The sequence below is a fragment of the Chiloscyllium plagiosum genome, unplaced genomic scaffold, assembly GCF_037043375.1.
Source record: "Chiloscyllium plagiosum isolate Xiang-an unplaced genomic scaffold, Cpla_swu_hap1 HiC_scaffold_4, whole genome shotgun sequence".
Taxonomy (NCBI): Eukaryota; Metazoa; Chordata; class Chondrichthyes; order Orectolobiformes; family Hemiscylliidae; genus Chiloscyllium; species Chiloscyllium plagiosum.
Genome location: NW_028270142.1, coordinates 40,280,780 through 40,300,514, shown reverse-complemented (window position 1 = coordinate 40,300,514; position 19,735 = coordinate 40,280,780). Strand labels below are relative to the sequence as shown.

The 19,735-nt window shown below is 38.1% G+C and overlaps 1 protein-coding gene across 2 annotated transcripts in view; it reads right to left on the bottom strand.

Moving 5' to 3' along the window:
* The window catches only part of LOC122549258 (septin-7), a 120,050-nt gene that overhangs the window by 14,543 nt on the left and 85,772 nt on the right, over positions 1 to 19,735 (bottom strand). For both annotated transcript variants that reach the window (XM_043688754.2, XM_043688753.2), the window contains exons 5-8: positions 17,065 to 17,182; positions 14,047 to 14,139; positions 11,681 to 11,777; positions 5,379 to 5,430 (exon numbers count right to left, since the gene is read on the bottom strand). In XM_043688754.2, the coding sequence (XP_043544689.2) occupies positions 5,379 to 5,430; positions 11,681 to 11,777; positions 14,047 to 14,139; positions 17,065 to 17,182 (360 nt within the window). The remainder of the gene's footprint in view (positions 1 to 5,378; positions 5,431 to 11,680; positions 11,778 to 14,046; positions 14,140 to 17,064; positions 17,183 to 19,735) is intronic.

Below are 19,735 nucleotides of genomic sequence, written 5' to 3'. Positions count from 1 at the left end.
TGTTCTTATTGTTTGCATACAATCTTTCAAAGAAGCTATTCCAAACTTGTGTGTCATTAAGATACCATGTTGGATTTAGGGTAATTGGGTGCTCACATGTAACAGCAGAAGGTGCTTGCCAAGTTAAAGGATACCAAAGGCACTTTGTTTTGTAAATGTTCAGGTGTGCACCTCAAAGAAAGGGGAATTTCCCCTTAAGAATGCTTATGACAATATTGTTTTATTTTTGGTTTGTGTAATAAAAGACTGCCATTTTCATTACGCCACACAGAGTTACGCAGTTGTTAAAATAGTAGAATTGAACAAAATATTTGGGCTGATGGGACAATCAAACACAAGCTTTGTAAGAGACCAAATTTGGAATATAGTTCCTTGGTAAGGACACTAGAGTCCAAGTTAGAGCAATAAAGTGATTGAGGGACTGCATTATCTTTTCGTTCTTGGAATATGGATGAAGCAGCATTTAATCCCCAAGCAGATCCTGCTCAAAAGCTTCACCAGTTGGCCACTTAATTGGGAATATGCCACATGCAGGATAGCATAGGGAAGACTGGTAGTATTTCCTCCTACCTAACTGGAAGCTATTATTCTTACCATCTGAAATCAAAAGGATCTCAAAGTGTTAGATAGGAAAAAGGTACTGGAAAATATGTGAACAAGACTCAACAAAATTTGCTTTTGACATCAAAATTTGCAAACGAGATTGTGGTGATATTTCATTTTGTCAAGACAGAGTGAAGTATAAAATGACTTGGATTTCCAAGACCACAATGAACATTAGTTTACAGACACTAAACTGTATGCATGGCTGCCAAATGTCAAAAGTTCTCAACAGGTGCATGAAATTGCATAGGTTGTTACTGAACTACTCCCAATGGGTGGCACTGATCATATTAGATCACCACAGCATGTTATAGTGTTTGACTGGACTTGTCAAATTTGTTTAATGTCATTTCCACCAGTGGAGTTGAGTTCCTAATATCAATTGATATTCTTGAGGCCTTAAGGGGTAGTCGGTGCTCTTGTTGAAATTCAGTAATGTATGGAAAGCTATGCAATGTTATAATGAGATGTACTTCAAGCATGATGCTTTCATGAGATGGTTAAATCTGAACATTATCTTTAATCATATTTGCAAAACTGATGCTTCAAGTGCAAATGGAGTTAATTCAGTGTACAATGGCAGGGTTCCAGAATAAAAGTGCAATCAAACATATCGGAATATTATAGCAGCAACATGCCATCAGAATATTGGAGCATTTTACAGGGAAGTCATCCCTAATAGTTGTTAGTTAGAACTGATAAATAGCAAGGCTCAAAGGGTAATGACTATCTTAAACTCGAACAGGGATATAATGACAAGCAGTCAGGAAAAGAAATGTAAAACATTTCTGTACTGTTAATTACAGGATTTTGTGATGTTGCCCCTGAGAAAAGAGGAACAAGGACAGAATTTGAAGGGCATGGCAATTGCGAACAAGGTGTGATGTAAGCTGTGTTGAATGCATGGATAATAAAGACTGAATGGATAACAGAAAAAGCTGCCAATGAAACTGGCTGTTGAAAGATGTTGAAGTAACTGTCAGAACAAGGACAACAGTGAATGGAATGCTGTATGTATGTGAGATTTTTACAGGACTGGCCTGAAAATGACAAATGATAGGAGTCCAACATATCATCATGGAGAAAATTCTGGAGACTCGTGAGAAACACCTCAGTATGAACACATCAGGGTAAGTGGGCCAAGGATGTTAGAACTCTGATAGCTATGTGTGACTAAAAATAACAGGCGATTCTGTCCAGCAACAAGTATTATTAACATAGCACCTTTTACAAAGTAGAATGCTCCATGGGTCTAATAAGTGTTACAAAACCAACTTAACAAGAAACTATAGAGATACAGAACACATGAGTACCAACATATGGTCAAAGGGGTAACTTTAAGGAGATTTTGGGAGAAACGCAATGATTGGCTACGAAAGGTACTTAGATAGATTAATAATTATTTATATGCTCAAAGGATAGGGATACAGTGACAATCATAATCCACACAGTGTGGAAGCAGGTCATGCGACCCATTACACAGAGCCTCCAAAGACATTCCAAGCAGACCCCCCCCCCCCCACCCCCATAATCCTGCATTTCCGATGGCGTCCCACCGAGCCTGCACAGCCCTGGACACTATGAACAATTTAGCATGGCCGATCCACCACACCTGCATAACGATGGGAGGAAACCGTACCACTCAGAGAAAACCCACACTGGCACAAGGAGAATGTGCAAACTCCACACAGACAATCACCCAAGGCTGAAATCGAACCTGGATCCCTGGTGCTGTGGGGCAGCAGTGCTAACCACTGAGCCACCATGCTACCCAGTGTTACTGGACTAATAATCCAGAGGTTCAGCATAATGGCCTAGGGATTCAAATCTCAGCATAGCATTTGGCCTAATGTAAATTTAGGGCACTCAAACTGTTTCATCAATGGTGTAAACAAAACTGCCATTTTCATAAAATCTCATCTGATTCATTAATGTTTTTTAGTGAAGAAAATCTGCCATTCCTATTAGTATGGGCAACCTAGGCTCCAGACTCTCAGCAGTGTGACTAAATGCCTCTGAAATGGCCTAGTAAGAAACTTATTTGTAGTAATTAAGAATAGATATACATGCCAATGACACCCACAACCCATCAAACATTAAAGAAAATTACTGATTATGGAGAGCAGAATAGCAGAAAGTGAGTACTGAGTTGCCATTTACCAGCAATACAATTGTTTTTAAGTTGTCAAAAATTTAGAAGTTCAGAGATAAAACAACCAAGATTTTCAAGCAACAATCGGATGGGAGACAGGTTTTCAACAATGATGAGCATGCTGAGGAACTGGAAAGCTGCTTTGAGAAACTAAAAACTCTGAAGTGCAATGTGTTTTTTGAACAGTAGTTTTAATAACGAAAGCAGCACCCATTTCTCCTAATTTGGGAGTCAATGGTTGTTGGAGCACTGAATGCATTACAACAGGAATTGGGTGGACCAGTGACCAATGCTGCTTCAAAGTAAAGACTGTACTAGGTTTTTGAAGGAGAAATAGAAAACACTCAGGTGGTCAGGGGCAGTTGGATTAGCCTGGCAAAGAAATGGCATGACCTCAATGGTATTCTCTTATGTTTTAAAATAAGCAAAACACCATAGGTGCTGGAAATGTGAAATACTGAAACTACCACCTACAGTGAGAGAAACAGGATTAATATCAAAGGTTGATGACCTCATCAGCACTGGAAACAGGAAGTACCTGTAATAGGTTTTATATAAATACCGTGGTGTAGTAGTTAGGGAAAGTACAAAAGGGCAAACTCAAGATATTGCAGAAATAGGTGGAGAAACTAAGCCTATTATCCCAGGTCCCAAATACTCTGTTAAAGGTGATTTATTTGTGCATGGTCCAAAGTTTCATTTACTATACTCAGTGCTGAAAATATCATTTTCTCAATACTGAGTGAACATGTACAGATTTGTTAATTGCCCTTTGCCCTCCATTCAACTCGAACCTAATCCATAGCTCTCAATAACCCATGTTAACTATGTTCCACTCTGAATTACAGGCATAATCATACAGTCAGAGTGAGACAGACCCTTACGGTTATGCCAATCAAGTTTCCCAAATTAAAGTTCTTCCATTTCCTTGCTTTTAGCCCATATCCCTCTGAATCTTGCCTATTCATGTGTCTATCCAAATGTCTTTTAAAAATTGCAACTGTAATGTTCTGGAGTTGAACGCTGATTTGAAGAGCAACATCTCATTTCAAATTGGTACTTCACAACCCTTTTACATTTTACAAAGAGTTCAATAAATTTTCAGATAACTGATTTTTGTTTTGGGCAGCAGCTGTCGGTGTTGATTATGTTATTCTGATTTCCACCTTCTCTGGTTCCCATCTTCTGATTCCTTGTCTCACCATCTTTTGCCTTACACCACTTCCATGTTGTCAGTTAGTTCACAGACCCTCCCTTTCGCTCCTTTCTCCACATTTTTCCAACACCTGAGCTTCCTTAAAACTTGTTAAAACTCAGTTTTCCAGCTTTCTTGAAAAGTCATTAAAAACTGAAATATTAATTCTGTTTCTGTCTCCATAGATGCTGACAGGTCTGAATATTTTCAGAATTTTCTATTTTCAATGCTGCAAACTTTAATGTCTCTGTGGAACAATAAATGAGACTGGGAACCAATAACATTGAAACTATAAATTATGTGCTAGTCTACAAGGATATAGTAAAGGATTTGTGAATTGTGAACTTGTGGAACCAATCAACTTAGCATGGTAGGACAAAGTACATGATAACAGGACAACTTGGAGCTCAGTGGCTCTGGGGAGCATCATGTGTATTTCTCACTAATACTCCAGGAAGGACATCCTGTTACTGCAGATGCAAAGAGCTACCCACTGGTTACCCAATGTCAGATGCCCAATCTACCACAGACTAAGTTAACAGAGCTTGCTCACAAAGAGCAAAAGATAGATAACAAATGAATCTTCAAATATTTAAAAAACCTTAAGAAAAAAAAAAAGTGGACAGAATCAACCCTAAAAAATAGCTTAATCTGGTAGTGGTATGAAAACGAGGCCTGGGATGGATCTTGGGAGCAGCTCTGAGTGGTGAGGTCAGATGTTCAAAGGTTAAATAAGGAATGTATGGAATGGACAGCGCAGTAATTTCATGCCTGTCTGGCACATTCATTTGGCAAGAAAATCAAATGGAGGATACAGGTCAACAAACTGCATTTGAACTCTTGGGTTGGCAGAATCATCTTTTCCAGTCCTCTTAATTTCTACACTTCAACAAAATGAGAGCAGTATAATTCGCAAAACAGTTTGATTTCCATTTCACTCAGTGAACAACAAGTTTAAAGAAAACCTTGCGCTTTATTTGAAAAAATAAATTTGCTGTTGTTGCAATTCAGCGATATTTACAATAAGTTAAAAATCCCTTTTTATTACATTTGCAGATGTTGAAACGAAGTTACAACACTGCTACCAAGTCAAGTTGATTTGATCATCTGAGAGAATTCATGCCACCCAAAACAATGCAGCAGTGCAAGAGCAAAAACATACAAGGGTTGATTTGCTTGGAATAAACAGGGACCATACTGACATGCATTTAGAAATGTTGATGTAAATCTGGTTGAACACCTTGCGCTTCTAATATTGGTTGATACTTCAGAGGCAAATTTCAAACACTACTGATTCAAAATATTTATTTTCACTTTTTCTATGTGGCAAAAATAAGGCCGAGCTTAATAAGTCACACCAGGCTGAAGCCACATTTGTAGGAACAAATCAGATACTAATTGCTGATCAGTCAAACGTGTCTGCCTTACCTGATCAGCATGTTTCGTAAGATTGTGAAGTCACAGTGCTCACTATTTTCAACTGTAAAAAAGGGAAAATTTATTCCATTAGTGATTTTTATACTGCACACATATAGTTAGGTGTACTTAATGATTTAGAATAAAGCTGCCACATGCAAAGATATTGCAAATGTTTATCAATGTAGTGCACCACATCGCATTAATGCAACTCTTATTAGTGAGCAAACAAAAAAGGATTCCCAGGCCTGAATGTATTCTTTAATACGACACAGATTTTCCCACAATGCCACAATTTTCATTGTCACTTAATTCAGTGGTAGCAGGGTGTCAGAAAGGACAGCCATTTCGAAATTCAGCTCATGTTAAAACAGCCACTGATACAGCTGATCAAATTTAAGATGCATTAAAATTCAGTACAAATACTTCAAGGCCATACTATCGTCGTAAACTGGTTGTCTGCAGTTCAACAGTGTTACATATTAAATAAGAGTGAAGAATGAATTAAAAAACAAAATAACCAAATAATTCAAATACATTTTCAACAAATCAGCATGGATTTTAAACTGTACATAACTTCAAATTACTTTTTATTGAACAAAATAGCAAAATACTTTCACTTACCTGGACTTATACAGAAGTAGCTATCATACCCAATATTGTACCCATAACTTGCTAGACACAAGCAATGACGGTAGCAATGTCAATCAGTGCATGTTACTAAAAAGGGCCCAGGAAATATTTCACCAAAGAGGATAAGCAGCAAAGCTAGAGATCACAAGGTCAGCAATTTAAAGAAATACAATGACTCCCATAATGGATACATGGAAGTTTAAAAAGCTTTCACATTAGATGACTCAATCTGAACTACAAATGTGATCACCTCCTTGAAAAACTGCACATTTGTTTTCTCACCTGCTCAACTTTTTTCAGACAGCAAGAATTGGTCAAGAAAGGAAACTAGATTCAACAGGTCAGAGGAATGGTGCTTAATTTCTTGAACCAGCAATTTTTAACTTCTCGTCTCCTGTCAGAGTCATAGAGATGTACAGCACAAAAACAGACCCTTCAGTCCACCTCGTCCACGCCGACCAGATATCCTAAACTAATCTAATCCCATTGGCCAGCACTTGGCCTGTATCCCTCTACACCCTTCCTATTCATATACCCATCCAGGTGCCTTTTAAATATTGTAATTATATCAGCCTCCACCATTTCCTTTGGCAGCTCATAAGACACACACCACCCTCTGTTTGAAAAAGTTGTCCCTTAGGTCTCTTAAGTTTTCCCCTCTAGTTCTGGGCTCTCCCACCCCAGGAAAAAGACCTTGTCTGTCTATTTACCCTATCCATGCCCCTCATGAATTTATAAACCTCTATAGGGTCACCCCTCAGCCTCCGACGCTCCAGGGAAAACAGCCCCAGCCCATTCAGCCTCTGCCTATAGCTCAAGTCCCCCAACCCTGGCAACATCCTTGTAAATCTTTTCTGAACCCTTTTAAGTTTCACAACATCCTTCCTGTAGGAGAGTGACCAGAACTGCACGCAATATTCCAAAAGTAGCCTAACCAATTTCCTGTACAGCCGCAACATGACCTCCCAACCCCTATACTCAATGCTCTGACCAATAAAGAAAAGCATACCAAACATCATCTTCACTATCCTATCTATCTGCGACTCTCCTCTTTCAAGGAACTATGAACCTGCACTCCAAGGTCTCTTTATTCAGCAACTCTCCAGAACCTCACCATTAAGTGTACAAGTCGTGCCACCATTTGCCCTTCCAAATTGCAGCACCTCACATTTACCTAAATTACACTCCATCTGCCACTCTTTAGCCCACTGGTTCATCTGATCAAGATCCCATTGAACTGAGATAACCTTCTTCGCTGTCCACCACACCTCCAATATTTGTGTAATCTGCATACTTAGTAACTACACCTCCTATGTTCACATTTAAAGCATTTATATAAATGATGAAAAGCAACCCTTCACCACCACCCTGGTCTTCTATCCTTCAGCTAGTGCTGTATCTAAATGGCTAGCTCTCCCTGTATTCCATGTGATCTAACCTTGCTAATCAGTCTACCATGAGGAAGCCTTGTTGAACACCTTACTGAAGTCCATATAGATCGCATTCACTGCTCTGCCCTCAATCCCCTTTTTTACTTCAAGAAAACTCAGTCAAGTTCGTGAGACATGATTTCCCATGTACAAAGCCATGTTCACTATCCATAATCAGCCCTTGCCTTTCCAAATACATTTAAATCCTGTCCCTCAGGATTGCCTGCCATTAAAATCAGAAATAGGCAGGTTGGAGTTGGGATTCAGATTCTTCACATTTGAATTTGCATCTGATCCAAATCTGTCACCAATTTTCGTGTTGAAAATTGTACCAACAAACAACCATTGCACATATGGAACATAATAAAACTCATCTACACTGATAACTTGGTAGTCGTAACAATAAATCACTGCTTTGCCGAGACATTACACCAACAGAATTTGATCATGTAACAATAAAAAAAACATTACAAACTTGTTGATCTAGCTGTTGATAGCAATTGACCTAGTAGTTCTGCTCCTTTACTGGCTACATTAGGTGTTACAAACTATGAAGTTAAATCAAAATTGACATCAAGTTTAAAACTAAATCCCAGAAAAGAATAAAACTTAGTGGGAGCAAATAATGTCAATAACTTTAAAAGGGAGTGGGCCAATATAGTGGGTCAATAACTTTAAAAGGGAGTGGGCCAATATAGTTTAATAAACAGAGAACTGCTATGACAATACAAAGAGGTTTTCAAAGATTTCAAGTTTGTTCAAGTTCAAATCAATCTTTAATGATTTTTTTTCTTACAATTTGACAAGTCCATCTCCTATCGTTCCTCCTCCTCTTAAACTATTAAAACTTCATTTTACGTATCAATATTGACTGCCAAAATGTATTAATTGCATTGTCTCCACCTACTTATGAATAGTAATTATTTATTACATATGAAATATTCAGTTTCTCAACTGAGTAAATCTCACCACACTAAGCTAACTATTCTACAGCATCTTTTCTATCATCGGAAAATATTACTCTCATTGCATTACATTTACAGTGAATCATTTGCAAATTTTCACTAAGTAACAGCTAAACAGCAAAGACAAAGTTTTACTTTATTAAATCCAATTGGATATAAACTATCTTGTAAACACAGGTCCAATTTTTCAAGAGGATCACATTTCAATTAGGAAAAAGAATTTGGACAAAAGACTTGCATATAAAAGTCAACTAGTATTTCACTTTTTCAACACAGACAAGGGCAGGAAAAATAAAGTCAATCATCATTTAAATCACGCCCCTATCAACAAAGGTTTATGGTTACTTGTGCCTTTTAAGTGCTGCCACCACAAATGGACAGCACTATGTTACAGTCATTTCCTGCTTTGCATCTTAACAGCAACCTATAGGGACAAGCCATAATCTTCTAGTCTCATTTCTCCACTGGTACAGCTGCTGCTGCACCAAAACCAGGCCCCTCAATTTCCTGACAGCAACACACTACAAAGACTGGAAAGCATTTCCTTTCCAACTGGTGCCTGGAAATGCTGCTGTGTGTTCACCATATACTACTCCTTTGAGTGAAGATGTTTTTGGCTCGAAATTTGCAAGGATACATGTTTTTCCTCTGCCTGTTTCTCTAACATAAAAAACAGATGCAATTTCTTTAGAATTGTTAATGTGTATTTGCACTGGCTGCTCATTTTAAACGGAAATCAATTTCCAAAAAAACCAGAACTGTTGTAATTCCATTCTGAAAACACAATTCTCAACAAATTAAAAATATCTGTACTCCCCACAGACTGTATCAGATTCATCAAGGAATTAAACAAATACAGGATTAAATTTTAATTCAAGATATTGGACTGGTAAACAAACTTTCCACTGAGTTACTTAAGTCATAAACTGATAGAGCAGTTACCCGGTAATATGACATCACAAACGTGTTCTCTTCTGTCCCTTAAATATGATCAGATTAACTCAATCATAACCCCAGAAGAACAAAAAAAATCCAGAAAAGATGTTTAATCTATAAATGATAATTGCCACCTCTACCCACATTTGGTCTTGGAACTCTAGTGCACACAGATGGTTTTCCACATTTCTGGTTGCAGTTTTACCAGTTTAGATCATCTGCTACGCTTCAGTTTAAACAAAACTACATCACCATTCCCAAATCACTTGCAAATGGTTTCTCTTTCGTCTGTGCATATAATGTACATGCACCCTCCAATCCCACGCCTCCTCCACCCCTGCTTCTGGGCAGTATTTTGGTAATCGTGAAGTGCTTTCAAATGGAGCATACATGCATCACTTCAGTAGCAAGACCATTGGATTGCTTAAAAAAACAAAAGCTCAAATTGCTGGAGAAATTCAGATCTGACAGCATCTGTGAAAACAAGGAGTTAATGTTTCAAGTCTAGAGACCTTTCTTCAAAACTTTCAGATCCTGTTGAGTCTAACAGCAAGATGAACTAAAAGATTTTTTTCAAAAAAATTGATTTCAATGCCTTTGTACATGTGTAAAAGATGTATTGAATCAACAATGACAACTCAGCAAAGAAAAATTATTTTTTCTTTGAAATATTGCCAAACAAAAGAATTCAACAATCTTTGGCAGAGGATAGTGTCTGGAATATGGTGAAATTAGTACACAGAAGTGAAGAGCATATGCAGCACAGTAACAAGGTATTTAGCCCAAGCAATTGAAATTTCTCAAGTCATCTCCCTCTCATTATTCACAACATAAAATATTCCTTTATTCTTTTCTCCCTCGTGTATCTGTTTAGCTTCCTCTTAAATGTATCCATGTTAAATGCCTCAACCACTTCATTGGGCAATGAATTTCACATTCTGTACTCCCTCGGTTGTATAGTGAAGCTCTTCTCTATTTGCTTCTTACTAAAGGATAGAAGACTGGTTGAATTTCAGGTTGGTTTGAACCTCAGATCAATGGCATAGTTTGAAGTTCAAAGGGATGCAATAGGCAATTACATTAACTATTGTCTGTTCCCGTGATTACCTGGACAGACCAGACAGCTTAGAAAGCTTAACAATAAGAAAATCTATCTTGAAAATGGTGACTTCTACCCAAATCATTTGGAGCAACGCAAACAGTAAAAACTTAGGTCACTCACGCATTGCAGCAATGAAAGCAAGGTGTACATATCAGATATCACAGTAAAGAAGCATCTTCAACTTCAAATATTCGACCTATTGCTCATCTCCCCAAAGCTAAAACCCTCACCTAATTAAACACGTGAATTTGCACCACTGGTAAAATAAACTGTCAATGACTACCATTGATTACATTGTGGTTCAATGTATGCACCCTGCTACAAAATTCAAATACTATATCAACAGCTGCACATTTAAATTTTGAATGCTAAAAAGCTCAGTTTCTTTAAGATCAACAACCAAATGTTGATTTCAGCAGCATAGAAACAGCCAATGACAAAAATGGTCAAAAACCAAATCAATGATACTATACTCATTGATTGCCCTGTTTTATGGAAGGTTTAAATGTTAATTCTAAGAATTAAGCATGCTTTCCAAATTGTCCATCATGTTTCGATCAGAACTACAGCGAACACGTCATTGGGAATTCCCTCTCAGACTCAAAGACCACAGCTTTCAGGGAATTTATTTAGCTACTTTGACAAATTGCTGCTACTCAAGAAATTTAAGCATATAATCTAACTTGAGCACCATACTGACAGAAACGGAGGACCTCAGATACTGAGGATCAAATTCAAAATGTGGTGTTGCAGCATAGCTGGTCAGGCAGCATCGGAGGAGCAGGAGAGTCGACACTTCAGGCATAATATCTTCATCAGGAATGATGTACCAGAGTTTATGCTGGTATTCCAGGGTCAATATTTATCCCTCAACCAACATCAGAAAAATCAGATTATTGAATTATGTTGTTCTTACGTTGACTGATGGGTTTCTTACATGCAATAGTGCCGATATTTCAAGGGTACTTCATTGGCTGAAACACAGCTGTAGTGTCCTATCATGAAAGGTATTACTGAATTCTAATATTTACATGTGCATTGGCAACATAGGCTCAATGGGTCAAAGGCCTTCTTCTGTGTTACAAACCGTCATACCCTGCAAATTCAAGCTTTTTTTAAACATACTTTGAATAGATAGGAACTCCAAACATCAAGTATAAATTTTTTTTTCCAATCAATATCACTTATCAAATAATTTAAATGATTAAAAGCTTCAACATAATGAAAGGAAGCAACAAATAGACTTACCCTCTGCAACTCCCCAAGGATACTGTCTTCCTCTGACTCGTTTTCCATTCACCTCTATAATAGTATTACTACCTACAACAGCAAGAGGTAAACGATCCTGGAAAAGATAAACATTCAGATAAATCAGTACAATGTTTGTCAAGTTATATTAAACACAATTTATTTGGGACCAAATTAGCCGTTATGATCTTAAAACTCCTAAAAGAGAATAATCTTGTACACATTATATTGCCAAGTACAGAATTTATGCTCAACCTTTTGTTAAACAATAATCAGTCCCCAGTTGAAGTACCGCACCAATTTGGACAAAACACTTTAGAAAAGGATTCTGAAGAGATTGATCAGAATGGTACATGGGATGGAAGACTTCTGTTATATGGAGAAATTGAAGTTAGGATTCTTAGGGGTTAGGGGGAAACTTAATAGATGCTTTGGTAGAGTAAACAAGGAGCACATTTCATTGAAGGCTGCTAACCAGAGAAGCAAAATTTGAAATTCGACAAAGGAACTAGAGGTGAGATGAAGGTTCTTTCTACCCCAGTTGGTTAGGATTTGGAACGTGCTACTTGAAAGGGTGGTGAAAGGATATTAATCGTACTTGGTAAAAGGGAACTGGACAAAGACTGAAAATGGAAAAGACTAACAGGCTATAATATTGCAGGGAAACGTAAATGATCCTATCCAGAATTAGCTGTGCAAACATGTAGAAAGTGCTGGAAATACTTAGCAGTTGATGCCTTTTCATGATATGGGCTTAAAAACTTCAGCATATGAATGGTAATTTTAAGAGGAGAAAAGAATAATTTGCTGTGCAGCCACAAATCAACAAAATGGCCGACACCTATACTGTAAATATTTACCATCTGCCAATTCCTGGCTTTTCAATGGTAAATATTTTAATCAACCTATTCATAGACATGTTTTGACACACTATTGGAGCAGGTGGTACTTGAACCTAGGCCTCTGGCCCAAGACAGGGACACTACACTGCGCTACAAGAGCCATTTAAAACATACCTTGTTCTTGATGCACAGCAAATCATTCAGATTAGATAGGCTTTTTACTGGTATATGCTAATTCCTCATCAGTTGACAGGTAACCACAATTGATAAAATCATTCATATTATAGGTCACTGGCAATACTGTTGCCCCATTTTAGGGTGATGTTTTAAGCATGTTAAATGATGGCAGTGTACTTTTAAAAAGTCACCATTAAAACCAGTTTAGATCAGAATTTTGATTGATAGACGTTCCACTGTATTATTTCCAAAAGCAATGTTTAAAAATTAATTGTTCAAAACAGGAAAGGGTTTATTTTCCAAATATGATGCATGGTAGTCAAAACAGCTACACACTGAAGCAAAGCTATCTCTAAACACTATTCTTTCCTTCTCTCATCCTCTTGCTATCCATTCCACTTTCTGGCCACAGAATTTCTGACCCAGCCATCCATTTAGTTTTGAGTCTCCTCCTATTCTTCACGCGTGGACTGTTTGCAGCATCAATGTGCCATATTCCCTCAGTCCCCCATTGCTACAGAGTAACAACACAATGCATACCTCAGGATTATAGTTTAATTAAAGATATTGATCCCATTGAGATTGCAAAGATTCAAACATATATGCCACCAACTTCACTAGAAAATGAGCAGAGAATTCTTGTCAAATTCAAGTAATCTGGGCTACAAGTCCAGTCAGCTCCTTGCACCAGATTCTAATAATGCAATACATGCAAATTTTACACCTCAAATTAAGCTGTACCTGATGCCATTGTTATTCATTTGTTAATGTGCACTTGTAAAGGCATCGTGCAGATTCTGCCAAGTTTAGGTTTCAGTCAAAAAAATTTTGGCTGCACTTCAAAGATAGTTTTGTTTTCTTTTTCATACTGCGATGTAACTCAAGCCAACTTACCAAACTTATATCCTTCAAGTTGCTGGATAACGAGGTAGAATAGTCTCCCATGACATGAACCATCCAAAAGTTCCTTAATACTCTCTCTCAAGTTCTACTCAATTTTCAATTTACACTCAAGTTCTGCTACATTACACATTTGCAATCCATAAATTAAAAAAAATTAAGATTCATTTACAGATTGCAAAAATGACCTATACATTTGTTAAACAGAATATGCAATTCTGTAACTTGACTTGCTCTAAAATTAATGCAATTGTATTTTATAGAATAAAAGCCCTTCAGCAAGGTAATCTGCATGAAAACAGGAATCTAGTTTTCAAAATTATTTCAAGATTAGTATAAAGGGTCATAATGCTTTGCATTTCTTCGAGAGTTTCTCTCTGGAAAAAAGTCTCTAATCACCAATAATATGTGGAACGTACTGGAAACAAGCCTCCAATGATACACTACCTTAACCTTTTTTACCAACTTGTTTTCTTCTTCATCGTCAGTTTCTGGGAATTCATAGATCTTTATTTTATGCTCCTGGATTTCTCTCATCACCTGTAAAAATATTAATTGCTGTATTGTTATCCAAAAACGTTGAACACTTTCCATCAAGTGAGTTATGATGATCTGGTAAATGTTGGCTGTTAATGAAATCAGATTCAATATTAACTTTAAAAAGAGAAATGGATAAATACTTGAAAACAAAAAAAAAGGCAGGATTGTGGGTTATGATTGTGAAATTAATTAGACAGCTGTACCCAAGAACTAGTTCAAGCACTAAATGCGCAATGGTTTCCTCTGTATTGGATGGTCTATGTAACATGAGTGAATGACTGTTAAGGTGTTGACTAAAGTTTTAGTACTTTGCTCCAAGGCTGTACTTATTATTTTACAACATCCCTTTAAGCTTTGCAAATGTACAAGTATGATACTTGAGGGATTTTAACAGCAAACCAGTTGCAGAAGAATTGAAGATATTCGGGATTTAAATATCTAAAAGAATTATAGAAGTTAAAAATCACAATACTAGCTTATAGTCCAACAGACTTAATTGGAAGCACTAGCTTTTGGAGTGCCACTCCATCATGTGGTTGTGAAGTACCACTCCATCATGTGGTTGTGAAGTACACAGTTGTAAGAGACAGAATTTATAGCAAAACTTTACAGCACGATGCTACTGAAATTATATATCGAAAAAGAGCTGGATTGCTTGTCAAGTCTCTTATCTTTTCGAATCACCATGTTGGTTTCAGTTCTTTCATACAAAAATCCTAGAACTTCTTTTAAAGTTACATTCTCAAGTGAACTTCAACAATAGGTGCCATGTCAGCTCAGATAATGCACTGAAGGTATGAGGTTAAAGTTTGACTGTGCCCCAGTGTTCAGACAGATTCTATTTCTAAATAGAGGGGTTTACACAAGCTTACATGAATTCATGCAGCTTTTGGACAAAATAAAAATTCTGCAAGTACAAATTCACCCTACAAACTTACGTGGCTGTGTGCGCGTGGTGTGTAACTGCCTCTGTCTGTCTGTCTATCTGAGTGTGTATGTGTGAGAGTGCAAAGGGGTCGAAGTCTGAGAGAGAGTGAGGGTACTTGTGTGTGAGCGGATGAGACAGCTTGCATATGAGGGGGAGTATGGGTGCGTGTACACATGCGCTTGCTTAGCGCAGTGGGGTCACCTGCAGTGGGACATGAACACAAGGTTCCGGTTGAGGCCATCCTCATGGGTACCGAACTTGGCCATCAGCCTCTGCTCAGTCACTTTGCATTGTTGCCTGTACCGAAGTCCGCCTTGGAGGATGGTCACCCGAAGGTCCGAGGTCGAATGTCCCAGACTGCAGAAGTGTTCCCTAACTGGGAGGGAATACTCTTGGCTGATGATTCTTGTGCAGTGTCCATTCATCCGTTGGGTAGACCAAGCAGAGGCTACTGCAATGTACCATGCCTCAGGCATCCTTGCCTCCAGTGCATGAGATAAACTATGTTAGCATCACATGAGAGTACCTGCCACGTATGTGGTGGGTGGTGTCCCCATGTGTAATGGTGGCATCTGTGTTGACACAGTGACAGCTCACAAGACATGTCAGAGTGTCAATACAGATACCACCATTACATGTGGGGACACCACCCACCATGTATGTGGCAGGTACTCATGTGACGCTAACATGGTCTATTTCATGTGCTGCAGGCAAGGATGCCCTGAGGCATGGTACAATGGCGAGATAGAGCAGAGGCTACAGCAACAGATGAATGGACACCGCACAAGAATCACCAATCAGGAGTGCTTCCTCCCATCGGGAAAAACTTCAGTGGTCCGGGACATTCGGGTGACCATCCTCCAAGGTGGACTTCAGGACAGGCAACAATGCAAAGTGGCCAAGCAGAAGCTGATAGCCAAGTTCGATACCCATGGTGATGGCCTCAATCGAAATCTTGGGTTCATGTCACACTACAGGTGACCTCACTGCACTAAACATACACTCGCTCCTACAGACCCATACACTCCTGGAGACCCTCTCTCATACACAAGCTCTCTCCCATACACACGCTTCGCACCCCCCCCCCCACCCCACCACACATCCTCTCACAGACTTATACCCCTTTACACACACACTCTCAGACACTCTCACCCTCCACACACAGTTTGTGGGATGAATTTGGACTTGCAAAATTACATTTTAGTTTGCCTCAAAACACTTGTAAACTGGGGCAAATTTTTAAAAATAACATTGCAGGGTGTGGGCATTGCTGTCCAAGCTTAATTGCCCCAGAGAAAGTTTTGCAAAAGTCATTTTTTTGGGTTTCCTCATATTCAGTGCTTGGTGGAATAGCGTTTCACGACAAGATTATCCATCATTTTTTTAATGTGCTGCATGCCTCCCAGGTTCTATTCAATTTATATACGTTAAAGTTTCCTTCAAGGACCACTGCAGTCCTCGGACAGTAGGGACACCCTCACAATATGCCAGAAAGAATTAGATCCAATGATGGTGAAGGAATTATGATTTAGTGTCAAGTCAGGATGGCATGTGGCTTGGAGAGGAACTTGCAAGTGGTGATATTCCCATGTATCTACTGCCCTTGCCCTTCTAGGTTGTAGAAGTCGTGAGTTTGGAAGGTATGAATGAAGAAAGCTCAGTGAGTTATCACAGTACATTTCATACTAGTGCACACTGCTACCACTGCACATTAGTGGTGGATAGGGTAAAATCAAATGCACTGCTTTGTACCAAATAGTATCCTCAATCATACCATAATAATGAGCATGAGATGAATGAATCCATTTTAAAATTTTTCCTTGCTTTAAACTGATGAATTTGCTGTCATCTGCTCCTAACAGCACAGACACATTAAGAAATCTGCTGTAATGATGGACACTATACAAAATGATTTGTTAAAAATTAAGTCCACCTGGCCAAACACACATTGAAAGAAAAGATAATGTAATCAAAACTACTAGCAATTCTCTTCTCACCTGTCTCTTGAACTGCTGACATTCTTCAGGAGTGAGGGTGTCTGCTTTGGCAATGAGTGGAATGATATTGACCTTTTCATGTAGGCGTTTCATAAATTCAATATCCAATGGTTTTAGTCTACAGAAATGAAACACCCAAGTTAGAAGACATCAGACAATATTTTAATGTCATGCTATACAACAGTCAAACATTGACGAGTTTGCCTAATACAACATTCTGCACGGACGGTAGGAAGCAGAATTGGTCAACAGACTTCACATGAGCATTCTTGCTTGCAAGCCACAAATTCGCACTCTTTTTCCAAGCAGGTAATTCTACAGCCTTAGTTGATGCTTAATAAAACTTACACGAGTCTCAGAAATATCAAGCTGGATATCGGCTGCTTTCTAACATTCTTTTTCAGAAAAGCAAGCTTATTTCTCAACTATTGAGACTGTATTAGCCAAATGACTGAGGTTTATTGCTGTTGTAGTGGATTAAAATGATCAAGTATGATGTACTTTGATCTCTGAAACATCTCCAGGAGCAATGAAATTTACTACTGATTTTAAAGATCCCAGGATTTCAATTTGCCCAGTAAACATTCAAATTCAATGCCTCTGGATTAAAAAAAATTCTCCCATTCATGACAGACCTGCAGTCTCAGTCGGAAACACTTCATACACCAAAAGTGGATATCAGTGCAATGTTCAAGAAGTAGCTCTGAATGTCAGAGGCACCCATCTTTCAAAGGAGACAAAGTTTTCTCTCAGTCACCAGAATTTTAAAGCAGTTGACTTTATAAACTAGTTACTCTAATTATTCATACTGCACTAAATAACATGGAAGACTCCTATATAAATATACTATAAACTGAATGGCATATTTGACCACTTCAGAGGGCAGTTTAAAAAGTTTGGCATTTTAAGTAAGAATGACAGATTTCTTGCCCTGAGCCAGATGAGTTGGACAACAATCGATGGTTGGATGGCTGCCAATACTAATATATACCAAAGGCAGAGAGATTGGGCAAAGTGTAAAGATCAGGTATTTTTATTTTTCAGTATCTTAAGTTGTAGTCTGAAATGAAAAAAGAACTTTAAAATTAAGGATTGCTGCATGTTTTGAAGGCAAATAAATTGCATTCATTGTGAATCAGTGGTTCAAGTGTGGTTGCAGAGGAGATGGAATTGAGCTATTGTACACAACATAGAGTGTTGGTTAGTGAAAGTGGCTGATCGGTTTGTGGACTAGTGACCAGTTACTGATGACAGGCCTTCTGCCGGTCAACAACCATGCGATTGATTCTCAGGAAGACAGCTGTGAACAAGATCTAAGGAAGCCTTCAGATCTCCACCAGCTCAGGAGATCTTTCTGTTCTCTGCAGAAAAAGCAAATTTAAGCCATTCATCAGAAAATCAAAACTAATGATAGATTTGTCAATTATCTTCACACCTGCACACAAGTCTTTCACAAGTTAAAGAAAACGAATACTGTAACAATAGAGGGGAGACTCTTGTGGTGCGATGGAAATGTCTCTACTTGCGGAACAGGAGGACCCGGCTCAGGTTCTACATGTGCCAGAGATGTGAAATTACAGAATAGAAACAGATGTTATCAACCTGTTCAATGAATGGAACAATCAGATGGACAGCAAAGCAAATGATTTCAAATATTAATAGCAATACCTCAAGTGGATAGAGATCGAAACAAAATCAAGTGGAATTTTGGGCACAAAGGAATAAAGTAGTTACAAGAATAATGATGAATCTGCATAAAACCCTAGTAAGATTACAGTTGACCATGTGCAATTTTTAATACAAAATTGAGTATAAGGTTGAGGCAGTAGAACAGGTATGATGTATAAGGAAGCTGCCTAGTAATAGAAAGCATACAGACTTGAAACACTGCGCTTTATGCTCTAGCACGGAGATGACTAAAGGATATTTTGGTGCAATCATGGGAAGGGACTTGACAAAAACAGAGAAACAGATCATTTGTAGCAATTGAGGTGTTCTGAATGAGAAAACAGATGTAAAGTTTACTATTTACGACTGAGATCAGTGTGACAATACTATAGCTTTAAGAGGTGCATCTTGTCCTCTTTTTTTACTAAAAAAGGTTGAGACAGATGTGCCAAGCAGTCTGCTCAAAGCCAATTAACAGCTTGAGAGACCTTAAGAGTTTTTTTGAAAAGGTTGGAACAATAAAAGCAGCCTGAATGGGTGGGATCAAGGACCAGGATTTTTTTTAAATTTAGCTTTCTGTAGTTGCCAGGGTCTTGAAGCTGGATATAGAAGCTCTTATTCCTGTGTTGCAGCTAAAAGCTAGGGTTATCTTCCTGCTATTAGAATTGCATGTGAGACAATTTTACTGAACTTGCATTTTCCAAGGATGTGTTTATGGGATGTTACTATAAGTACATTAGTAATAGTTAATACAAATTTTGTTAATCATTCGATAAGAGTTGTAGTTAAATCAATTATCTTTTCTTGTTATTTTGTCTGTATTTTAACTGTAGTATAAAAATAAACTGTAGTGTAAAGATTGAGCAGTTTGATCAACTGAATTGTAACTGGAACACAACACCTTAAAAAAGTTACAGCCTAGGTTATCTTCTTAATACACTTAAGAGTGGATTTGGTCTGGTCCATAACAATCAGAAAACAATTTTAAGGAGATAAGACTATA